Here is a 22,755-nt window from a genome sequence, read left to right as displayed (position 1 = left end):
GAAAAATAATTTTAAGGTCCAGTCAATACTAGTTTTCCTTGAATGATAAAATTTCATTAGTAATATAATTTTAAATTACAACCAGGTGTTTTAATTATTTTTTAGTTTATCATTTAAACAACATTTATAGTTTTTATTATTTTTCGTCCTTGTTGAGAATTTAAATACGTCATAAAGGCCACATGATGTGAAATTCTTTTCCATAAATTCTGCCTTTCTTATTAATCATTATATCGTCATCAACTACCGCGATCATTGACTGACATTTTAATTTTTCCGAACGTTCTTTTACCTTTTAAAATAATATATATATTTATTTGTATAATTTAAAATAAGTTGACTAATTTATCACGTCAATCATGATGATGATATACTATGTAAAATGACGAGTGATGGGAAACCCAAGTCATGCCAAGGTCGAATCACCCTCGTATTAGTTCCAGCTCAATAACTAAATCGGATGTGCTCCAATTTGCTACATATTTTTATCATTTATTTATATATATAGATATAATTATAAAACATTTTTAAATTATTGTCATTCAACACACCCTCTAAATAATCATATGACACATCATCTGACTAATAGAAAAAATTTAAAAAATAAACAACAACAAATAAAAGATTAAAAATTAGAGAAAAAACAAGAAAAAAAGCATGTCAAAAGCTGACCCAGTTTAGACGTTTACTGCGACTAAACTTTTTTATTTTTTATTGTTATTTTATTATTATTTTTATTGTCGGAAGCTTGAGGTCACGGGATAGGTAGAGGGTGAAGGCGGGAGATAAATAATTTTTTTTTTTTTTATACAAATGTTTATTGTTGATATTAAATTGGCGTCATATTGGCGCCAGCAGAAGTTGAAGTGGGATGTAATTACAAGATGATGTTGATGTCCGATCATTGTCTATATTTGAATTACAAATAAATATATGATTTTTTTTTAACCTTTAACATTTATAATCGTATTTATAGTTTTATTTATTTTTGTAAACTCTAATTAATAATTATTTATTAGCATTTTTTTATCTATCAAATGATAATGAGTTTGATATATGAAAATAATAGTGTCAAGTTAATTGTAAGATTTTGAAAGATCAGAAAATTATATATACTTTAATACTAGACGGATAATTTTTTTTTTCTCTTTATTATTATATTTCGTAATAATTTTTTACGTAAAAAAAAAAAACAGACATATCTGAATGACATTCCGATTGTCCGGCGCCAAGAATTATTACAATTTTAAAAGCGTACTTGTTGACAGAAATATATATATTTTTTTTTTTTTCATTTAGTCAACAATAATATTTATAAAAATTTATATTTCAGACATTTATTAATTTTTGTTTTTTTTTTTTATTTAAGTTAAAATTGTGGTTAATTTATTTATTTTATTTTTTTCATATTTGACAATTATTTATGTGTGACCTTGGAATACGTGTTGGGTCATGAAAAAATAAAAATATACTATGATTAAGAATTTTGGAAATGAAAAAAGAAGATATTTTAGAATTATTTGTATTTTTTTTTTTTTTTTGTGAAATTTAGTTGTGATTGAGAAATAACAGGGCCTTGACTTGGAGTTATAATATAAACACGCGATATATTTTATTTAATGAGACCGATTGCAAGCCAGTCATTTGATAGTTTTTTTATTTATTTTTTCCAATAAAAATTTCAAATCTAAATGAAAAAACGAATTTGATCATTGCTCATTAGTCATTATTTTTTACAAACATAAATTGGTTATATTTTATAATGATAATTTTTCGAAATATATTACAGCATAAAGTATGTTATACAATCAACGATAAGATAAGACAAACAAACTCTCAAAACATACTAATATTTAGCTAATTAAACTCAAAAATAAAATACTATTATTCAAAAAATTAAATAATTATAATGTATTTTTAAACTAACGACAAAATTTAAAATTAAAATACCTAGAAAAATAATCATTTTGTAGTAAAGAAATTATTTTTAAAACAAGTGTGTCCACTTAATAAAATATATTTTTAAATGAAAAATTTTAAATCAACATTTCTTTGACGTTTTGCCTAGCTCATGTGATAGAAATTTTGTTTACTCATTCGTTAAATACCTTTAATGGTATATCAACCTTTTAGCAAAATACCCGATTAAATTTCAAGAAGATAAATTAATAAATTTAAAAAAAATCTAGTTAAAGAAATGAGTAGGAGTGACTTCCGGTATATATGAGACTGCCTTAACTCAAGCATAATTTTTAAATTTATTCCAAAAATACTATGCAACTCTCGTTGCTCTTATTCCTACATCAGGTATACATATTATTGGACTTGGTCTCTGTGTTATCTGGCACCTTGCCATCACACGGTAATGAAATATCACTTCTATGACTAAATGACTTGGATAAACATATATATTTAAAAACACTTGATTCATCTTGGAATTTAAACAGCTTTTTTATTTCGTTATAGATAATAAATAATATTTTTATAACGACAAATTATTTGTAATCAAATTTATTAATAATAAATATATATAATTATTTTAAAACTACGTTTAAATGTGTGTTGTGGTTTTTAAATACATGACAGAACTTGGCAGATAAATTTTCAAAAGGAAAAATAGAAAGTCTCGTCGTTGACACTGTCGAGACTCTATTTGTTAGTTTAAAAAAAAAATTTCAGGCGCCGGACATGAAAAAATATATATGCAATAAATATTTGCAAATCGACGCGACATTTGTCGTTGAACAACACCACAAGCACAAATAATAATTAAATAAAATATATCCTAAATTTTGCCAGGTGCAGTCTAATCATATCAAAAAAAAAATAATAATACATTTAAAATCTAAATATAATATATATTTATGCACATTTAAAAAACTAATATTTTAACTTTCTACTTTTTTTAAAAAAGAAAAAAAAAGCCAAAAAAAAATTAAATTTAAATATTTATTTATTAATTTAACACGTGGTTAATTTATTTTTATTTGTAAATATTTTATTAATATATAATCACGAGTCTACGTCATTTGATAATGTGTCTAAATGATTGATGTATTAAATTATCATATTAAATTATTATTAATTTATGGTACATGAACTGCATATTACACCTGTTTAAATTTACACTTGTTTTAATATATACTGCATATTTTTATTTAATTTATATTATCCACAACTTATTCAATTTGCGTGTTATTATTTATTTTTTCAATCTGAACTTTGTTTAACCCCGTGAAATATAAGAAAAAGAAAAAAAAAAAAAAACATCTTTCCGGTATAATTAACTTGTCTTTTGACTTGTTTGTATATAAAAGTAGGATTTTTATTTGCAAATAAAAAAATATATAAACTATAACGTGTGGAAAAAAACCACGATCGATGACACAAACCCCCAAGACTTGTACATTATTTTTTTTTTTACCTATTGGAATTTATATTACTACAAAAAATATATATAAAAGAAAATATATATATGCGAAAATATTTTTTAAAATATATTTTCTTCTTCGTGACTTTTATAATTGTATATGATAAATTAAGTCATCAACATTAACAACAACCAACTGTCATAATAAAGCTAAATTATTTAATAAATACCTGGCTGTTAAAAAAAAATAAAAATAACTTGAAACAATAAAAAAAAGAACAAAATAATTTATATATTTTTAGACATAAATTTATATGCATAAACAATTATTATATTTAATTTATTATTGAATAAATAAAACGATTGACAAGTAGCATGACAAGACAGTGTGAAATTTTAAACTCAACCTTGTTGTCTATATCTTTTTCCTGTTAAGAATATTTTTTCAACTCATATATTCTTGACAAAATATTCAAGGTAATATTTATATACTCATCATATTATATCATAAATAAATAACCACAAATGATATTTTTAAAATGTACATACAATTTTAAAATAATATTGCATGTTATTGTGGAATAAATAAAAAACCACATGATTTAAAAATAAAATAATAAGCATTCATTTATGACGCACAGTGATAAGATTATGATGTAATAATTCTAATCATCATTATCAATATCATAATGATAAAATAATCTAATGAAAAATCTTATAATCCCCAGTAAAAAATTTATAAAATATGATAAATACTTTAAAAATAGAAATTAATATTTATTGGATTATTTATTCAATGGAAAATTGATATTATTATTTTTCATTGAAATAAATTTATCATGATTACGAATCTGGTTTACCTTCGATTAAACATATGTGGCTTTAAAGTATCTATAGTTCTTAACTTAATAGACAAGAAGATATATATTTTTTTTTTTTGATACAGAAATAGCAAAATAACATTCTTAAATAGTTATGTGTGTAAGATCAGGAGTGTAGTGAGTGTTGAGAGTATTGATCGTACCTCTACATAGATACATAGAAACACAACACATATATATAATTAGTATGTGTTCATGTGCACAATAGTGCAAGTACATCGACCTGAATTCCTGTCTTCTCCTTTAAATACACGTATAGTTGTTATTTTTTTTTTAACAAATTAATAGTCTTAAGTAGCTTTTATTAATTTTTCCCACGAAAAATGCATAATATAGCATTTAATTTATACTTTTTTAATACATTATTTAAAATATATATGTATTAGAATTATGTTATTTTTCTTTTTCGCGAATTTATGTCTGGAAAAGTTTCAAAAAAAAAAAAACTGGTACATACTGGATGACGATGATGTTGTGGATGATTTAAGGTGGAAAAGTCAATGCCAACAGATTGCAACTGCGCACCATGTGTGCTTAAAGAAGAAAATAATCCAGCCTTGACCCTCTCGTAAATAATAAGTATATATATATATCAAAAATAAATAAAACAAGTTGCAGGAGAGTACAATATCTACTACGATGTTGAGTTTGTAAATGCGTCACCCTATTCTATGACCAAGGATATATTTATTGATTTAATTTTTTTTCTACCCTAATTTGTCCTTGAATTAAAGGTACATTTGAATTAAATCACTGGGTTGCGCGTATTTTTAATACTCCAAAATATCACGTAATTTTAAACGAGGAAATTTGTATAAAAAGATGATTAAACCAAGTTCAAGTTTTTTTTTTTTTAGTCAACTATATATGTGGTTGGATTATTTTTATTATTATTTTATGATTATTTATATATATATTCTTGTTATAAGAAAAAAATATATTATTTTCACGGTTATAAGTCAACTCCAGTCTCGACAGTGGAAATTTCCATTCACGAATACCATTGGCGCACCAAAGCGACTATTTTTTTTTATATATAATAATTTATTGATTAATTTAATTTATTTATTTAAAATATGAATTTAATTTTTTAATAATATAACACTAATCGTACATTGTGTTTATCTTATTTTTTTTTCCATTTAATATGCTTGAAATAAAAATAATAATGGAAAAAAAAAGAAAAAAATATATTGAGAAAAAAGAGAGCATTTTATTCATGTTCATTTATGCGATGGAATATAATCAATTATATCGATAAAACTGTAGTTACAAAGGCGATGTGCAATTTATTTTATTTTTTTTTTCTCTAATCACAATTTATTATTATAATTTTTTTTTTAATTTCTTTATGAGTTATTTATCATTTGTGTGATAAAGAAAAATATAATTTATTATAAATAATAAAATTGCATTATCCAAAAAAAAAAATAAAATAAATCGTAATTTATATAATTTTAGTATTTACACCTATGAAATAAATTTAGTGAGTCATATTTATTTTTAATCGAGACAACGGGGTAAGTAGTCGCGTCGGGAATGCAAGTATGTACCGACACTCGTGAATGTGTCTGGATGCCTTGCTACTTTCATCGTCGTATTATTATTATTATTGTTATTATTATTATTGTATATACACGTGATGCCAAGTAATATATGCGTATGAATTTTATTCAATATTTGCGAGAGCATGGAAGTTTTAATGATAACAATTTATTTGATATTTTAACAATAAATTTTATGCAACCCACGATTTTGTTATGCGACAATATTTACTTGTTTTACACGATAGTATATTTTAGTGTAAAAAAAAAAAAACTATAACTAAATATTTAAAATGAATAGGTAACATCAAATGTCATGAATGTTTATTTTATAATTAAAAAACATCATGAAATTATAATATGACCTTTAATATGAAATTTGTAATAAATATATAGCTGAAAAGAATTAATTAATTAAAATACATAAATATTTTTTAAATCCATTTTATTGAACATGACATAAAAATCACGATACACTTTTTTTTTTTTATTTTTTACCTTATTAAGCAATTTGAAACTTTCGATACACTGTTTTATTTAAATTTTTTTAAATAATTTTTATCACCAATTTTTTATTTTTTTTTTTTTTAATTCTTATTTGCTCGTGACGGTTTTTATATCATGACTTATGATAACTTACTAAAGAAAAAAAAAAAAAAAAATGTATTTTAAAATAATTAATTATAAGATTGGAATGTGCAAAATTTTCCTCACTTTTTTTTTTTGTTATCAATTTACAAATCAAGGTGTGACAAATATTTCTTTATCAAATACAGGCATTTTTTTTTTCTAAGTGAAGAATTTCTAAATGATATACATATAAATAAAAACGAGATGATAATTTAAAAAAAATTGGCATATTGCAATATTTCAACAAAAACAAAACTAATATTTAAAAAAGAAAAAAAAAAACAAGTCTTTTTAGCGGTTCGATTATTGTGTTTTTATATTTTTATTTAATCCCTGGGCTTTCGGCAGTGATACTAATGGCCATGATTAAAAAGACAACGTGTAAATAGATAAAATTAATAATAATATTAATTATTAATTTGATCATTTTACGTATCTAATCAACCACCGCTTTAAAATTCAACTTGGAAATCCCAAAAAATAACATGCTTATTACTTTTATTTTTTTTTTCTCTTCTGCTAAATACTTAAATCTATATACTAATGATTTTTTTTTTAATTTTTTATTTTTATTATTAATATAGTAATAATACAAAATATATTCGGATCTTTTTAATAAATTGAATTTCATAACTTGGCGATCCTGTGCCGTGAAATAAAAAATATTACTCCATTTTTTTTTTTTATTATAGTAATAATAAATTTTGTTGAATTAATTTTTAAATTAGCATAGAGCTGATTATATTTTGAAAAATTGATATATATTTTATTAATTATGTAATTTGATATAATAAATACATATTTATATGATGAAAAATTATTAGTTTATTATCAAGGCTCAAGATCGCTAAAATAAATAAATTATTATCTCGCCAATATCTTTTAATTTCTATATTTATAATAACGCCAATTCACTGTCAGTTCAGGTTAAATAAACTAAATAAACGAATATTAATTATTACGAAAAATTATTAGAACTAATGAAAAAAAAAAAACTTTCAATGAAAATAAAGCTTTTTCTTTCTTTATGTTTAATTAATTTTTGTAATAAGTAAAAAACGTTTATTTAACTATCTATCATCGAGCACCAATCAATTTAATTCATCATCGTTTTTTTTATCAATGTTTTATTTTTCTTTAAACTTTATTTAATATAATTATTTTCATCGTTTAAGCAGTCTTACGGTAAAGCGGCAGTTTTTGGATATATAAAATTAATATTTCCAAAAACATTTCAATAGTCAATTATACTCACAACTCATTCATATAATTAAATTATTTTTATATTGAAATGCAAGACATGTAGGCGACAAGATTTTATTGAGTTAACTGATATTTTTTTTATATAATTTAAATATGAAGATTATTATAATTTTTTTTTAATTTTTGTTATTGTGAGCTTAATAAATTCCGATTGTGATTTTGAAATAATTTAAATGTCTTAATCGCTCATTCAGCTCAATTCCAAGAAAGAAGTTGCTGCTGTTGATAACAGAAAAAAATAAAAATATTAATTTCATTCTGTTTTATTATTATAATTTATATAATTATTAATTTTTTTTTCATTCATACTTAAAAATAATTCAATTACAAAGATCAAAGTCTCTTAAACAAATTATTTTATTGTATAAATTCTCTGTTTATTTATTTTTAATTATTATAATAAATATCGGGTTTTTTATTTTTTTTTTTAGTATTTCGTTTCTCCCATCGATGTAAAATAAATCTATATCTTATAGCTTACTTGTATCACAGAGTTACACACAGTATCATTTAGTTGCTCCCGGTTAATTTACCGCAACAAATGATATTAATTTAAATCGAAAAATAAATTATTTGATGGAAGCTGATAAACAATAAACACCATCAATGAATTATTAATTTTCTTTTTTTAAATAGAATGAAATAAATAAAAATATTGAGGCAACGAATCAAGTTGTTTTTTGAGCAATATCAAATATATAAAAAAAAACTTTGTAGTATTTAAAAAAATAAGCCAAAATAAATATTTCATCACACTGATGATGTTAGTGTTATTTAGTCATTAATAATGAGACTCAGGAGCCAACAAAATAAATAAACCAATAAAAAAAAAAATATTAATAAATAAAACCACTGTATACGGGATGCGCAATTGCGAGAGGGTTATTACACTTGCCAAAAATGAATAATTTTTTTTTTGTTTTAAAACTTCATTGCCAAACACGTTGACTTCACGTGTTAAAAGCTCATATAATTATTTTTTTTTCTACTTTTATTTTTGTTCTTATTTTTTGGCAAACTTTTATATCAGATCAATTTGTTTTTTTTTTTTCTAAATTATTTATATAAAAATATACAAATAAATGACGACTTGAAAACGAAAAATGACTAGCGAAATTACGCTTAAGTTATTATTATTATCAATGTTTTTTAATTAAATTATTAAAAAAAAAAGAAAATAAATAAATTTAAAAAATAATAATATAATTATGTTTTATTCTTATTTATTATCTTTTATATATCCGCCCCCTACCTACCACAATCGCAAATGCTAAACATGCTATTTAGATAACAGATATAAATTAATACACAAGTGCCACAAGTATTGCCTCACAAATACCAATGACGCTATAACAATTAAAAAGTATTATCATATTAATATGAATTTTATTTAATTAGTCTTTTATCAATATTATTATTATTTCTTACATTTTTTTTTTTTTTACCTAAGGCTCCACTAAGTCGCAATAGTTAAATATCTTAATTTCATTCTTTCACTCCCTCTTCATCAATAATTTATCATTAGTAATATAATTATTTTATGAATTATAATTTTATGTATAAATCCCACGAAATTTCTCTATAGTTAATAATGAAAAAAAGTAGATTTAAATACATGTTGATAAACGACAAGGAAGAGGAAGTGGTGATGGACACAAAAAAAAAGAATGAAAAAAAATAAAATAAATTTTCGTTTTAAGGGATAAAATACCAATCGAAACTCTGTGATTATCTCGAGCGTGGGAGAAATACTTAGTTAATAATTATTATTAATCACGAAAATATTCGTGTACTGACCTCGAAATTAATCAAGCCCTCATTATATCACTAATGTTGTCATATGAATTATTATTGTTGATATTTATAAATCATAATTAATCCTCTGCAATCTGGTTTATTGCAGTTGCATATAATACATACAAATTCTTCATATGAAATTTTTTAATTATCAATAACTTGAATGATTCTTCATCTTGTTGTTCTTCTTCTTTTTAAATCATTATTTTACTTTTGATGATGTCAAATATACTGTTGTTGTTGTTGTTGTTATATAAATTTTTTTATAATTATTATTTTTCATGTTGTATTAACCATGCCGCAAATTTATCTGGACACGATCTTGACCCAGGTGCCTGTGCATTTATTGAGGGTGTTGATGGTGTCGAGGTGCGTCGTATATCAATTGGTTTTGAACCTCCACAAACTGGTGGACGGCTCTTAACCCCATTATTATCTCACGATAAATTACGTTGATCATCAGAACTATCATCAGCTTTTCTTAATGATCTTTTTAATTTATCAACAAGACGATTATGAAATTTATTCAATGAACTTGAACTTCCAGTTTTAGGTGGTGATGAACCAGTACTTTTACTTGGGCTTTGTAATGAATTTTGTGATGTTCTTGATGATGTTCTTGAAAAATGACGTGATGACATTGGTACTGAACGATGAGCTGGTGATGTTAAATAATCAGAACCAGGTGATGTTGATAATGATGGTCCCTCAGATTTGGAACATTCAGAAACCTGTTTTTTTAACAACAGAAATTGAAAAACAAAAAAATTATTATTTACATTTATTTATTATTTTTTATAATTATATTATTAACTCATTCATTTATACCAATTCATCATACTAGGAAAATTTACAGGAATATGGATATAAATACTTATCTGAAAATAAAATTAATTATTTTTTTTTTTCATCATGATTCATTTACTGGTAAATAAAAAAAATGTAAACAAACAATTTAAAGAAAAACAATGACAAATGAGCCTGATTGATTTTGACCTGATACATATTTGCGTGGTGATCACAATCATGTCAATGTCAAATCTTTAAGGCCGGAAAATCAATCAATGATAATTAATATCAAAAAAAAATATAAACAACAACAGCAGCAAATAAATGCAAAATAAATATTGAAAATTTTATATTAAAAAAATAGATAAATATAATGTGTTTTTATTGAGAAAGAGTATTGTAATAATTGGCTCATTATTTCAAACATCAAAGTGCATATTGTGTATATGTATTTTAAGTATGAAGATAATACTTAATTTTTTTTCAATTATTTCCCACCTTGTCACCACGTCGGCAAAGTTGGAGACTGTATATTAAATTTATATTTTTATGTTCTCATCCAGACACACAGCTCTTCATATGAAAAAATATATATCGCACAAATATAGACTGACGCATGTGCGAATACAAAATATATAATAATAATAATATCGGACAGAGATTACGCAATAACTGGGTTGCTCGTAAAAAAAAAAAAGCACTTGTAATATTATTATTTTCCGGACAATGTACTTTATCAGCATGTATATTTTAAGCGATAAACCAAACAACTTAATTTGAATTCTTTAGAAAAAAATAAAATCAATCTTTAAATATATATAAACTTGAATAAAGATACTTTTCAAGTGAAAGTATGAAAAAAAAATTGATGTAGAAATATTTTACAATCAAAATTTAAAAGTTCAGTAGCCTCATTATAACAAAAAAAAATATATAAAAATTATGGTCATATGAAAGTTACATTGCCATACATATTTTAATTTATTTAATATAAAAAAAAAAAATATATTTTAATTGCGTCAGCGACAAGTAAAAAATTCCTGACTCAGTGTCTAAAATATTGCGTGCGCATCAAAAAAAAAAAAAAAAATCATTTTCTAAAATACTCCAAATTTATAAAAATATATTAATAAACTTTCACTCAAAAAAAAAATATAAATTTCATTCATGCAATTTAAAGAATTTAATCAATCAAAAAAAAAACTTGTATTGATAATAAAAATATATTTATAAAATCAAGGTCGAAAGGTGTACACCCTGATTTTGTAAACAACCGTTATTTAAAGCGCGTGTCTAATATACCTCCCTCTTCCCCTCAACTGGAAATAATATTTATTTATATTTTTAACATACAACAATAAACATTTTAGCGTGTCTTTTTGAACGTCGCCCAAATGTCATAGTGGCTAAAATACATTATCCTACAAATAAATTTATTTAAAAAAAAAAATAAATAAATAAATTCATGTGACAGTACAAGTAAATAATTTTAATTGTCATCATGTGTCATTTGATTTAAGTGTTTATTGCAAAATCATCAAAATTTGCGCAATCGCAGAATCATGATTTTAAATTTGATAAATGTAAAATCTAATTTGATAAAAAAAAAAAAAATATATCTAAAACAACATATGCCCAAATAAAAAATTCATGAAAAAAAAAAATATCAAGTATCGACAGGTTTTTTCCAATTAAATATCGCTGAGGTAGAATTTTTTCGTGGAACGTCGTAGTTGCTGTATAATAAAATACATGTGTGTGTGTGTTTTAGTTAGTATTTGTGTGTGGGAAAAATGAAAAAAAAAAAAGACGATGATCAAGGAAGGTACTGCAAAAAACAAAGACGTAAGAAAGGTTAGAAAGAGATGAAAAAAAAAAAAAATTGAATTAGGTGGGGATTGAACAGACACATACACAAACAAACATCTGTCTCACTTTCTTTCTTTTTTGCTTCAACAGTCATGTACACACACACACATACACATTTATATTGTCTTTATTAATCAATTATTATGAATAAATAAATAATATATATAAACTCACCTTTCGGCTTCTACATGATTGTGGATTTGAACACTCAGATGAACGTCTACTCCGATTTGTTTTATAAATATCCCACTCATTTTTCACAACGGGCATCATAAACGCCATCTCGACAGTTATTATAAGCACCTTTTCTCGAAGCTTCAAAAAATTATGATGAAATAATATATATTTTTTTCAATATAATTATATATATTATTTTAACACACAAATATATTATTATTTTAATATATAAAACAATAATTATATTATAAATATTTAATCACACTATTAAAACACTTTATTATTAATTAACTTTGTATTATTATGATGATTTTTCTTGTTAAATTATTAAGCCGAACCGTATTATATATATCGACGATACGTTATATGGGTAATCTGCTTTTCCACCGTATTCTCTGTTAGTTAGGTCGTGTGCGAACTCTTCGGGTGCCAGTTTCAGTATGACCACGCTTGGCGGCGTGCGCCTAGTCATTTGGTATATATATTTCTCGTCGTCATGGTGGGGTTATAATGATTTTCATTGGTCGAACTTGAGGCGGGACACACAACAACGTCACGAGTATTGCCATCGATTTTATATATACAACTAAAATGCTTTATATATATATATTAACATACACATTAACAAATGTCATGACGTTTGTCAATTGATTTTTATAATACATATCAATACATGTATATTGTCATCATTGGAATACATAATTATTAATTTTGTCAATATATATTTATTGCAGTTGTTGATGTTTTAACGCCGGCGCAATTATTTATCAAAGGGTTTATATTATATAGCTAATGTTTATTTATTTTTCATTTATTTATTTATTTTTTTTTTTGCGTAATGGGTATTATATAGCTGGATATTGTTAAACCATCTTATTGGGGTTTTTTTTTTTCACCCAAGGTCAATAATAAATGTACCATTGACGTTGTACTTTTGTATTATTCTTCTCGACACTTCTCTTTGGAACACTTTAGAAGGAAATACGTAGTACTTTTTGCATACAAAAATAATTATAATAATAATAAGGGGAGAAGAATAGAGAACAATTTTTTTTTTATATAGATATTTATTAAAATGACGTAGATTTAAATTTTATACTTTTTTTTTTTAACTTCCTGGTTTTTATTATTTTAATTATTGGATTTTATATTATTATATTTTGAATTGTTGATGAATTTAAATAATTGCGGCTTTTAGATTTAATTTTGCCACTATTTTTCTATAAATTTTTTTATAAATTAATTCAGTGTACTTGAAAATTAAAATTTCATATAGTCATGAATAATTTTCACTGTTGTGAATGTAATTGTTTTCATATAATTAATGAGGAATTTCTAAAAATAGAAATAATTATCAATTGTTTACTATAATAAAGCTGGGAATTTTTTTTTTTAAATTGCGTTTCGATAAGGTGATAATAATTATTATTAAAACGTATCTAAATGAATCATCAGGGTAATAAAGTGTATAAATAGCTTTTAAAATAGATGATGAATTTATTTTTTATCATTGAAACCTATTGTAATTTCATAACAAGTGTTGATAAATAAATAGCAAATAAAAAGAAAAGTAAATTGTTTTAACACGTGATAAATGAATGAAATCAAAATTTTATCTATATATTATTTATATAATTAATTGTGTCATTAATGATTATAAAAATGATTATAAAATTCAAATATTGATCAATTTTGTGTTGATAATATCAACAGTTGATGTGTTACCATTTGAAAGACCAGTTGGCCAATTGATGGTAAAGCAAGTAAATTTAAAAAATAAATAAAAACATTTTTAAAATCGAAATACATTTTTAAAATAGAAATATTCATTGTAAAAGCTAATTTTCAAATTCCAATTATATCTTGGATAATTAAATTAAAAGAAACTTGATGTAAAAAAGTTAAAAAAAAATTGAATAAAATTATGTGGAGAAATTTAATGTAATATATGTCTTCAGAAAATACATTAACTAGTGCATTCAACCTGTATTGATTTTAATTTTTAAACAGTGTTGTTGATAGGTTGGATTTATAAGCAATTTTATCCCTGACATCCACCAAGACCCTTGAATCTATCGACTTATTTTCACAGTAAAATAAAAATATTCATAATGACTTATGCTAAGTAGAATAGTTCAAATGAGTTGAAAGGGTCGAGGCTGAGATCCACTAATCTACTAAGGTGTATATATAACTAAATAATTGTTTAAAAAAAAAAAAAAAAAGCCACTCCAGTACGGGAGGCGCGGTTTCCGTTTTATATAGTGGGGATTATTAGAACAACTTGTGTTCAGTTTATATTTTTTTAAAGTCTAACTTTATACAGTTCTGTTTCACTGACTCGCTAAACCGCGTGTAACGCGCCAATAATAAATAATAATTTGAGTGATTTATCGATAAATAAATTGTTAAAATAAAATGTATTATAAATTTTTATTATAAAAAAATTTAATAACATTTAAAATGGTGTTTGAACCGGTATCAAGTGAACAACGAAAACAATTTTTTCGTCAAAATTATGGATCCCATTTGCCTGGGTAAATAAAAAAGCAAAAAAATTTCCATTAGAATATTATTTTTTTTAAATTAAATTTATCTGTTAGACTCAATTTTTAAATGAAAGAAAAATACATTAAAATAATAATTCATTCGGGAAAATATTTTTCAACATGTGATAATTAAATTTGCACTATTATTATCATTTAATTTTTTCACAAGTTTGTTTTTCATTCAATTGACTTTATTTTAAAAATTATCACAATGTTATTTTGTAAAAAAAAAAAAAATTCCATTTATTTATGATTGTTTGATAAATAAAAAAATTTAATTTCCAAAAGTTTGTGCCAGTCTGGTACCAGGTGATATTTAAAATCGACTACTTTTGAACAGCCACGCGAGCTTATCACGCACTTAAATTATTTAATCATCAATTTTCTTCATCAAGTAATTTAAAAATATTTTTCTCAATTGTGTATATTTTTTTTTCAATCGATTTTACACCCATAAATCATCGTGAAGTATGAATAAATAATTCAAAAAAAAAAAAACAAATTATTCAGTCAACCGCATTGCAGGATATAAATCGACCGAGATATGCATTTTTCTTAATTAAAACAACAGAAAAAAAAACAGGGAAAACTAAAAAGACATTGTAGAAAAATGTTAATTAATTAATAATTTTTTTATAAAACTTTTTGAAGATAAATGAAAGTCTGATGGCCTACTGTATTTTTTGGTTACTAGTGACTATTTTATTTGTGGTTTTAGTGTGCTTGATCAATTGACTAGAGCATAACGGTTCAATCATAAATACACCGCTAATCATTGTTAAAAAAAAAAAATAGTTATTCATTGAAATGCATCACAAGTTTTTCTTTGTAATTTTCATGAATATTGTTAGACTCTGTCACTCAAAATTAGCAAATAATTATTAATTTTTATTTTTTTTTTCTGATAGATATACAGGCCACTGTCCAACTTTAAAATTTCGAGTCGGTAAACGTTTTGGCGCCAATACCGAAGATATAATGAAGGTCAGTAATTTAATAAGCTCAACAAATATTCATAGCAACAAAAAACAAAAAAAAAACATTAAAATCAATTTTAACATAAATTTAATTTGTAATTTTTTTTAAATTAAACTTTTAATTAAAATCAATTTGATAATGATAAAAAAAAACATTTTCAAAGATTGTCAGATTAAATCAGGAAGGTCGACAAACAAGACGCGTGAGTAATAATATTAATAGATAATAATAATAATAAATATATTATTGATTAATATTTAAGGATTTATTGGAAAAAAAAATACTTAAAAATGGACCATATAGACCAAGCTCTGGAAGAGATGTATTAGCACCAATTGAGCGTGAAAAAAATATAAGAAGAGATTGGAAAAATGAAACAAATTATTACAAATCATCACCATTTATACTTGGTTATACTGGTTATATACCAGGTTTTAATACAAGTTATGGTTTACCATTTATGAGGGCTGTTGAACAAGGTGGTAAAGAATGGCGCGAAAAACAAAATAAATTACGTTCAAAACGCGATATTTTACGTTCTACAAATCCTAGAAATCTTGCACGTGCAAGACAACCATCAGACAATGTCGATGTTGAAGTTGACCATGGTCATCATCAATCTTATTTTGGTAAATAATATTTATTTAATAATAATGCCTTACTAGAACACTCACACACATTTTAAAAAATATTTTTTATCAAAAAAATTAAATAAAATACTGATAACAAAAAAAAAAAAAAAAAAACAAACAAACATGTTGATAGCGACGACACTAGTAAATTTAGAAATTCTAAATATAAATAAAAAATATTTTTATATGAATCAGTTGATTACACTAATGATAATGATGATGATATTGATAAAAACAATTATTTTTCAAAATAATAAACATGTGTTACTTGTTTATTCTAGTTTTTTATTAATTTGTTTATATTATTGTTTTTTTTTTCATCAGTCAAACAACAATGCAATAAAAAAAATAATCTTTTATCTTTGTGAATAGAAGCAACACCGGAAATACAAAACTACCGCTATAGAATTTGCTCATCATATAATTCTAATAATTCTTAGTCACGATTGAATAATAAATTTTTAATGTTTATTATTTTTATTTAAAAAATTAGTATTTTTAAATAATAATCATTAATGTTTGTTTATTTTTAGATAATCAAGTGTCCTCAGAACGACCACCGATTGTTGGATACACTGGACATATACCAGGTGCCAAGGGCGAGGTCGCATTATCTCGAAGATATGCTCAAGCTGCTAAAAAAGGCCTTGAACTATTGCAAAAAGTACGTGAAAGTAGACTTGATAGACATCGTAATTTTGATTCTACCGAGAGGGTCCTTGACACAAATTATCTCGATGACACGGGACATACGAGGACATAGATATTTATTTGAAAAAAAAAAAAAAAACTGTATAAATCATACGTCCCAAGTGTAACATGATTAATCAACAGATTTATTTTCATCCTAAACTGTCAAATCAATATTCCGTCCAAAAAAAAAGAAAAAGAATATCCTCAAATATATTTCATAAAATGAAATATAATATTATTGATGGATACAAAAATTGTATAAAAAAATCAATAATAATATTTAAAATACTATTTTCATTTCTTCACTTAAATGAAATTTTAGTAAAATTATGTATATTGTACAAAAAAATAAAATTTAATCAATGAGAATATTTGTAAACTACCTTTGGAAATTAATTTTTTTTCAATTTTATTTAAATCATAGTGTTGTCTTACGTGGAGGTAATCTAGCAAGTCGTTCATTTTCCATTTCTAGTGTTTTTTTCCAGCAATCAACAGTAAGAGATGTTTGACCATAAGACAAGGCCATAAATCTTGCCAAGACCAATAACATATTAAGATTATCTGCATTGACAGTTTTATTTGATTGACGTAATTTAACAAAGTCATCTTGAACAACCTGAAATATATTTAAATTTAGCAAACAATTGTTTTTTTTTTTTTTAATTTATAAGTTTAATAAAATTTTAAATTACCTCTAAAACATCATCACCAAGATTGAAGCTTTGATTTCTTGAAATTTCAAGATACTGACGAATGTCATTTAATCGATTTTCATCTTTCAAGTATTGTCCAGCTGCCTCAACAACTTGAGGATATAATTTTTCAGTTTCTTCATCAATTTTAAGTGGTGTATGCATAAAACACTGAAAATAAATTATAAATAATTAAATCAAATTATATATTTTGTATATTAATTTTACTTACAGGAATAAATGATTTAGATTCTGATAAAATTAAAACTGGAATATCAGTGTCATATTCTATATTGTTAAATTTAAAATCATATGTTAATTTTTGTGCAACAACTAGACCACTTATTGCCTCATAATTTTGTCTTCCAGCTGGAGACAATTGGCCAGCAGATAATTTTGTTTCATCAATAACTAAATGTGTATTATCACTGAGTTGAAGAACTCCACTTGTCAGACGATTTGATTCATAATCTTTTCTATAAAACAAAAAAAATAATATTGATCTCTGTTTGTTAATAAATTTAACGTAAAAAAATACTTACTTGGGTATTAAACTAAGATCATTCAAGCTATCCAATGTGCACTCGAATAAATAACTTTTAGGCACTAACTTTGATATAATTGAATAAAAATCAGCAGCAAATGTTGGACATTTATCAACTGGAAAATTTGTAATATTCAATGGAAAATTGCCAAGTGGTAGAAAATCCTTTCTCAAATATCTGTAAAAGAAAAAATTAATTATTAAAACTACTTGTCATATTTAATACAAATAAATAATATAAAAAAATAAACTTAATAATTACACAGAAGATATCAAGTGACAAATAACATAATCAGCAACTAAACTATCACCAAAAAGAAGTTGACTCAGTACCATATGCAAATCACCTCTGATAGTTTGAGCTTTAGATATTATTTCTTGATTAATATTATTATTTTTTTTAATTTCTGTTATTTTCATAGCATGTAGCCTAGGTACAATTGATGCAGGTGGATGATGTGTTTGAATTTCAGCATCTTCCATCATATCATCAAAATTTGAAACTTGACTCAACATTGGATCCAATGATATAAATCCAATAATATCTAATATTTGATTCAATTTATACTGAGCTGATTCATCATAAATCTATAATTAAAAAAATACATTTTAATATAAAAATTCTTTAAATATAATTGTGTAATAAAATTGAATTACCTTGACAATACAAGTTTTTCCATCATTAGAAGGAATTGGAAAATTTAAAAAATGTTCTTTTGAAAAAACATTTTTATTTTCTGTTTTATTATCAGTATTATCATTTGTTTTTTCTTTTTTATGAAGTGGAGCTGATGTATCCATGGGTTCATCAACACTTTCTTCATGTGGTCTTTTTGTTGAGCTAGATGTTGATGAAGACATTTGCTCTGATTTTGATGCTATTTTTACTTTTTTTTCCTTTGCCCATTCATTTAAACCAGGAACTGTTATGACAACAAGTATCTGACGTTCTGAAGTTATATTTTTTTCTGAATCCATTGCAATATCTTCATCTTCCTGTAACATTTATCAATATTAATTAAATAAGCCAAGGAAACAAGACATAATTTATATTAAATAAATAAAATGTTAGTAGCATTATACATGGAGAAAACTATTCTTCAAGTTCTCCACACCTTTTACTACTGATTATTTTACTCTAGGCTTTGCATTTAGCCTGGTACGTCAATTAATGTTAACGTGGGCTCAAAAAATGCTCCAGTAAAGCCAAATAAATTACAAATATAAAAATAATAATTAATTTAAATATTTACCTGACAGCTGGCAGAATCTTTGTACAGTCCAGATTTAACATTACCTTCACCAGTTTTTTTGTTGATGACTTCATATGACTGAAAGTAAAATTCTGGATTGTACATGTCCTGGACCATACCTCTGAATCTAACCAATTGTCCATCTTGTAAATCTTGAATATCAACAGCGTTGAGAGATGGTATTTCTGTTGTATCCTTTAAATTTTCAATAATATTTGTGCAAGCAGATTTATTTTTGATAAAATAATCTGATGTCCAGTTAAACAAGCTAACCTCTGAATAATAAAAAAAAACATTTGTGTTAATTATTGATGATGGAATGTTTGGTCAAGTTGTCACAATAAACAATGATTAAATTCTTTAAAAATTCTGTTGACTTACCTGACATTTTGTTTTTGTCTTTTTAATGATTTTTAATTTAATATTGTTGTTAAAAAAAAAACAAGAATAAACACAATAGCGCAATAAATTTTTTTCCCGCTTTTTGAAATGTTTGGAAATGTCTTGTTTGTGATCTTTGTGTCGCATTTTCATTGTAACAAAAATAATAGAGCGTACGTTCAATGGAAATTCACATTAACACTGTGAACAATAATCACAATAATTACCAAACAAATTGGATTTAATATGTTGACAATTTAATATAATTATTGTCAAGTTTCAAGAGTGTTTGTTACTTAGTATTTGCTCAATTAAATTAGTCATATAGTGTCCAATTGATATTGAGGCCACTAACCAGTTAAAATAAATTTTTCTTAAAGACAAGATAAAGAAATAATTTCTAAAAATGGCAACATTAGAAGATAAAATATTGGGTGAAAAAAAAGAGTATTATTGTAGTTCAGATGAAGAAGAAGGAAATGATTCTGGTGATTCTGATAAGGATAATGATCAAAAAGCAACTTGTGCAAATGATGAATCAACAGCAACATATGAAGTTAATAAATGGGATGGTACATCAAGTAATACTGGACCAAAAGGTGTTATAAATGATTGGCAAAGATTTAAACAATTAGAAAAAGAAAAACGTGAACAACAAGAAAAAGAAAATATTAAATTAATTAAAAAGCTTACATTAACTTGTCAAAGTGTACTTGATGAAGAAAAAGAAAAATTAAAAAATACTGATCCAGATTTAGCTGAATTATTTGATGATGATTTTTTACTTGAATATCAACGTAAAAGAATGGCTGAAATGTTTAAAAATTCAAATAATTTATTATTTGGTAGTTTAATTAATTTATCAAATGGTGATGATTTTTTAAAAGCCATTGATGATGAAGATAAATCAGTGACAATTGTTGTTCATATTTATGAAAAAAATGTTGCTGGATGTCAAGCAATGAATGGCTCTTTAATAACACTAGCAACCGAATATCCAACTGTTAAATTTTGTAAAATTCAAGGTAAAACATATTATTAAATAATTAAATTATCAATTATTTTATTTAAATGTTGATTTTACATTTTTGTTTTTCATTGTAATTTAAGGCTCAGCAGCAGGTTTAAGTAAACATTTTAAAAAACAAGGAGTTCCTGCATTATTGATTTATAAAAATGGACAAGTTATTGGAAATTTTGTTCATGTAACTGATACACTTGGTACTGATTTTTATGCATCAGATGTTGAAAGTTTTTTACTTGAGCATGGACTACTTGTTGATAAAACTTGTGTACCAAAAATAATCAGAGATTCAAATGACAATGATGACGATGACAGTGATTAAATTTATATATAAAAAATAAAAATAATATAAACTAATAATGTATTAATAAAAAATTCATCATTCATTTAATATTTATAAATTTCAAAGCATTTCCAATAAACGTTCTTCTTTTTTAATTGTTGAACAAAGATCTAAATATCTTTTTAAAACATCATCATATTCAGTATTTTGTAATTCTTCATATTGTTTTTTTAATTCTTTTTTTTTTTTAATTTCAGTCTCAATGGTATTTATTTTATCATCAAGATCATTACTTAATTTTTTAAATGCATCAATTGTCATTGGTGTTTCTTTAAACATTTTAATTGAACATGTTATTTTAGTTATTTTAGCTTGTGCCTCAGCAATTTGTGCTTGAAGATATTTTTCATCAGCTTTTTTAAGATTTAATTCTTCCATATCATTGAATTTATATTTTTGCCATTCATTTAATAATTCATCACATTTTAATATATCACGTTGATATTCATTACAAACATCTTCAAGTTTATCACGCCAATGTGATATTACATTGTCATTGACAATTGATAAATTATTATGGACACTTGATTTGTCATTATCCAATGCTTCACGATAATTACCACCAGCTTCTTCAAATCTAAAAATAAATTAAACAATAATTATTATTGTTTTTTTTTTTTATATGAAAATTAATAAATTATTAACTTACTTTTTTATAAATTTATTTGTACGTATGTTTATATTATTTTCCAGTGTTTTTCTAATTAATTTTTTATCATCAACTGTTAGATCTGGTCGTTGAACATTAATTATACCAAGAAGTGATGATTTAATGTTACCATGTTTTGTGTCTGTTGGTAGGCTAAGATATTTATCAACATTATGAGATAATAATATTTGTTCCAGCTTGTTATTTAAATCACTTGGTAGCTGATTTGTTGATGTTATATTTTCTAAACATTCAAATATCAATTTAACCTTTGCCAATTCAACAATTGATTTTTCACATTTTGATAATTTTTGTAATGTTTTTTCTAAACTTTTGTTGTTGTTGTTATTGTTGATTATTGTTGTATTTAATTTTGGACTTGAACATGATATTGTTGATATACCAGAAATACCTATTTTATTAATTTAACAATAATTAAAAACATGTTTATATTTTTTTTATAAATTTATTTTTATTATTTACCTGACAGCTGACTGCTTTCACTTTTGATACTCATTTTTTTTTTTGTTTTTAAAATTTTAAATACAAATTTCAAAGCTTAAAGATTAAATTATTTTTTTTTATAAAATCTATTTAATAAATAATTATTAATTTATAAATAAATACTTGATTATAAAATATTTTTATTATGAAAATATGAATTATGATGACAACAAATGTTTGACGTGAAAAA

At 23.9% G+C, this 22,755-nt stretch overlaps 5 protein-coding genes across 8 annotated transcripts; 2 read left to right on the top strand and 3 right to left on the bottom strand.

The window, feature by feature from the left end:
- Positions 1-6,544: 6,544 nt before the first annotated feature.
- On the bottom strand, positions 6,545-12,775 carry LOC122854626. 2 transcript variants are annotated; one of them, XR_006373983.1, is made up of 3 exons: positions 12,318-12,772; positions 9,486-10,216; positions 6,545-7,907 (listed from the first exon to the last, which is right to left on the bottom strand). XR_006373983.1 is itself a non-coding variant. In XM_044155455.1 (2 exons), the coding sequence occupies exons 1-2, from the start codon at positions 12,423-12,425 to the stop codon at positions 9,923-9,925; spliced, it is 402 nt and encodes a 133-aa protein (XP_044011390.1). In that variant the 5' UTR covers positions 12,426-12,775; the 3' UTR covers positions 6,545-9,922. The 2 variants fall into 2 exon arrangements, 1 of the variants encoding a protein (XP_044011390.1); XM_044155455.1 differs by having other exon boundaries at positions 6,545-10,216; positions 12,318-12,775.
- A 1,604-nt stretch (positions 12,776-14,379) lies between these two features.
- LOC122854625 (protein FAM166B-like) lies at positions 14,380-17,291 on the top strand. 3 transcript variants are annotated; one of them, XM_044155452.1, is made up of 4 exons: positions 14,380-14,857; positions 15,778-15,853; positions 16,110-16,476; positions 17,013-17,291. In XM_044155452.1, the coding sequence occupies exons 1-4, from the start codon at positions 14,784-14,786 to the stop codon at positions 17,240-17,242; spliced, it is 747 nt and encodes a 248-aa protein (XP_044011387.1). In that variant the 5' UTR covers positions 14,380-14,783; the 3' UTR covers positions 17,243-17,291. The 3 variants fall into 3 exon arrangements, with proteins under 3 accessions (XP_044011387.1, XP_044011388.1, XP_044011389.1); XM_044155453.1 differs by lacking the exon at positions 14,380-14,857 and adding an exon at positions 15,144-15,697; XM_044155454.1 differs by lacking the exon at positions 14,380-14,857 and adding an exon at positions 15,150-15,263.
- A 258-nt stretch (positions 17,292-17,549) lies between these two features.
- LOC122854622 (mini-chromosome maintenance complex-binding protein) lies at positions 17,550-20,166 on the bottom strand. Its single transcript, XM_044155448.1, has 8 exons — positions 20,046-20,166; positions 19,665-19,939; positions 19,069-19,407; positions 18,674-18,999; positions 18,410-18,589; positions 18,100-18,343; positions 17,868-18,038; positions 17,550-17,791 (listed from the first exon to the last, which is right to left on the bottom strand). The coding sequence occupies exons 1-8, from the start codon at positions 20,050-20,052 to the stop codon at positions 17,591-17,593; spliced, it is 1,743 nt and encodes a 580-aa protein (XP_044011383.1). The 5' UTR covers positions 20,053-20,166; the 3' UTR covers positions 17,550-17,590.
- A 103-nt stretch (positions 20,167-20,269) lies between these two features.
- On the top strand, positions 20,270-21,470 carry LOC122854624 (phosducin-like protein). Its single transcript, XM_044155451.1, has 2 exons — positions 20,270-21,070; positions 21,156-21,470. Exons 1-2 carry the CDS (start codon positions 20,452-20,454, stop codon positions 21,389-21,391), a joined length of 855 nt encoding a protein of 284 aa, XP_044011386.1. The 5' UTR covers positions 20,270-20,451; the 3' UTR covers positions 21,392-21,470.
- Positions 21,471-21,472: 2 nt separating this feature from the next.
- On the bottom strand, positions 21,473-22,738 carry LOC122854623 (putative leucine-rich repeat-containing protein DDB_G0290503). Its single transcript, XM_044155450.1, has 3 exons — positions 22,545-22,738; positions 22,062-22,473; positions 21,473-21,989 (listed from the first exon to the last, which is right to left on the bottom strand). The coding sequence occupies exons 1-3, from the start codon at positions 22,576-22,578 to the stop codon at positions 21,473-21,475; spliced, it is 963 nt and encodes a 320-aa protein (XP_044011385.1). The 5' UTR covers positions 22,579-22,738.
- Between the last annotated feature and the right edge of the window lie 17 nt (positions 22,739-22,755).

This window comes from Aphidius gifuensis, linkage group LG4 (genome assembly GCF_014905175.1).
Source record: "Aphidius gifuensis isolate YNYX2018 linkage group LG4, ASM1490517v1, whole genome shotgun sequence".
Taxonomy (NCBI): domain Eukaryota; kingdom Metazoa; phylum Arthropoda; class Insecta; order Hymenoptera; family Braconidae; genus Aphidius; species Aphidius gifuensis.
This window is presented reverse-complemented; position numbering and strand designations above follow the sequence as displayed.

What these genes read in the sequence shown, in the direction of transcription:
- LOC122854626 (XM_044155455.1), bottom strand. Translation starts at nt 12,425, where the DNA reads ATGGCGTTTATGATGCCCGTTGTGAAAAATGAGTGGGATATTTATAAA. An exon ending in AATCATGTAGAAGCCGAAAG is followed by an intron (nt 10,217 to 12,317) that starts GTGAGTTTATAT and finishes TTAAAAAAACAG; the next exon opens with GTTTCTGAATGTTCCAAATC.
- LOC122854625 (XM_044155452.1), top strand. Translation starts at nt 14,784, where the DNA reads ATGGTGTTTGAACCGGTATCAAGTGAACAACGAAAACAATTTTTTCGT. An exon ending in TATGGATCCCATTTGCCTGG is followed by an intron (nt 14,858 to 15,777) that starts GTAAATAAAAAA and finishes TTTTTCTGATAG; the next exon opens with ATATACAGGCCACTGTCCAA. An exon ending in ATACCGAAGATATAATGAAG is followed by an intron (nt 15,854 to 16,109) that starts GTCAGTAATTTA and finishes TTAATATTTAAG; the next exon opens with GATTTATTGGAAAAAAAAAT.
- LOC122854622 (XM_044155448.1), bottom strand. An exon ending in GATCTTAGTTTAATACCCAA is followed by an intron (nt 18,344 to 18,409) that starts GTAAGTATTTTT and finishes TTTGTTTTATAG; the next exon opens with AAAAGATTATGAATCAAATC. An exon ending in TTGGTGATGATGTTTTAGAG is followed by an intron (nt 17,792 to 17,867) that starts GTAATTTAAAAT and finishes AATATATTTCAG; the next exon opens with GTTGTTCAAGATGACTTTGT.
- LOC122854624 (XM_044155451.1), top strand. Translation starts at nt 20,452, where the DNA reads ATGGCAACATTAGAAGATAAAATATTGGGTGAAAAAAAAGAGTATTAT. An exon ending in TAAATTTTGTAAAATTCAAG is followed by an intron (nt 21,071 to 21,155) that starts GTAAAACATATT and finishes TTGTAATTTAAG; the next exon opens with GCTCAGCAGCAGGTTTAAGT.
- LOC122854623 (XM_044155450.1), bottom strand. Translation starts at nt 22,578, where the DNA reads ATGAGTATCAAAAGTGAAAGCAGTCAGCTGTCAG. An exon ending in TGAAAGCAGTCAGCTGTCAG is followed by an intron (nt 22,474 to 22,544) that starts GTAAATAATAAA and finishes TTAATAAAATAG; the next exon opens with GTATTTCTGGTATATCAACA. An exon ending in ACAAATAAATTTATAAAAAA is followed by an intron (nt 21,990 to 22,061) that starts GTAAGTTAATAA and finishes ATTTATTTTTAG; the next exon opens with ATTTGAAGAAGCTGGTGGTA.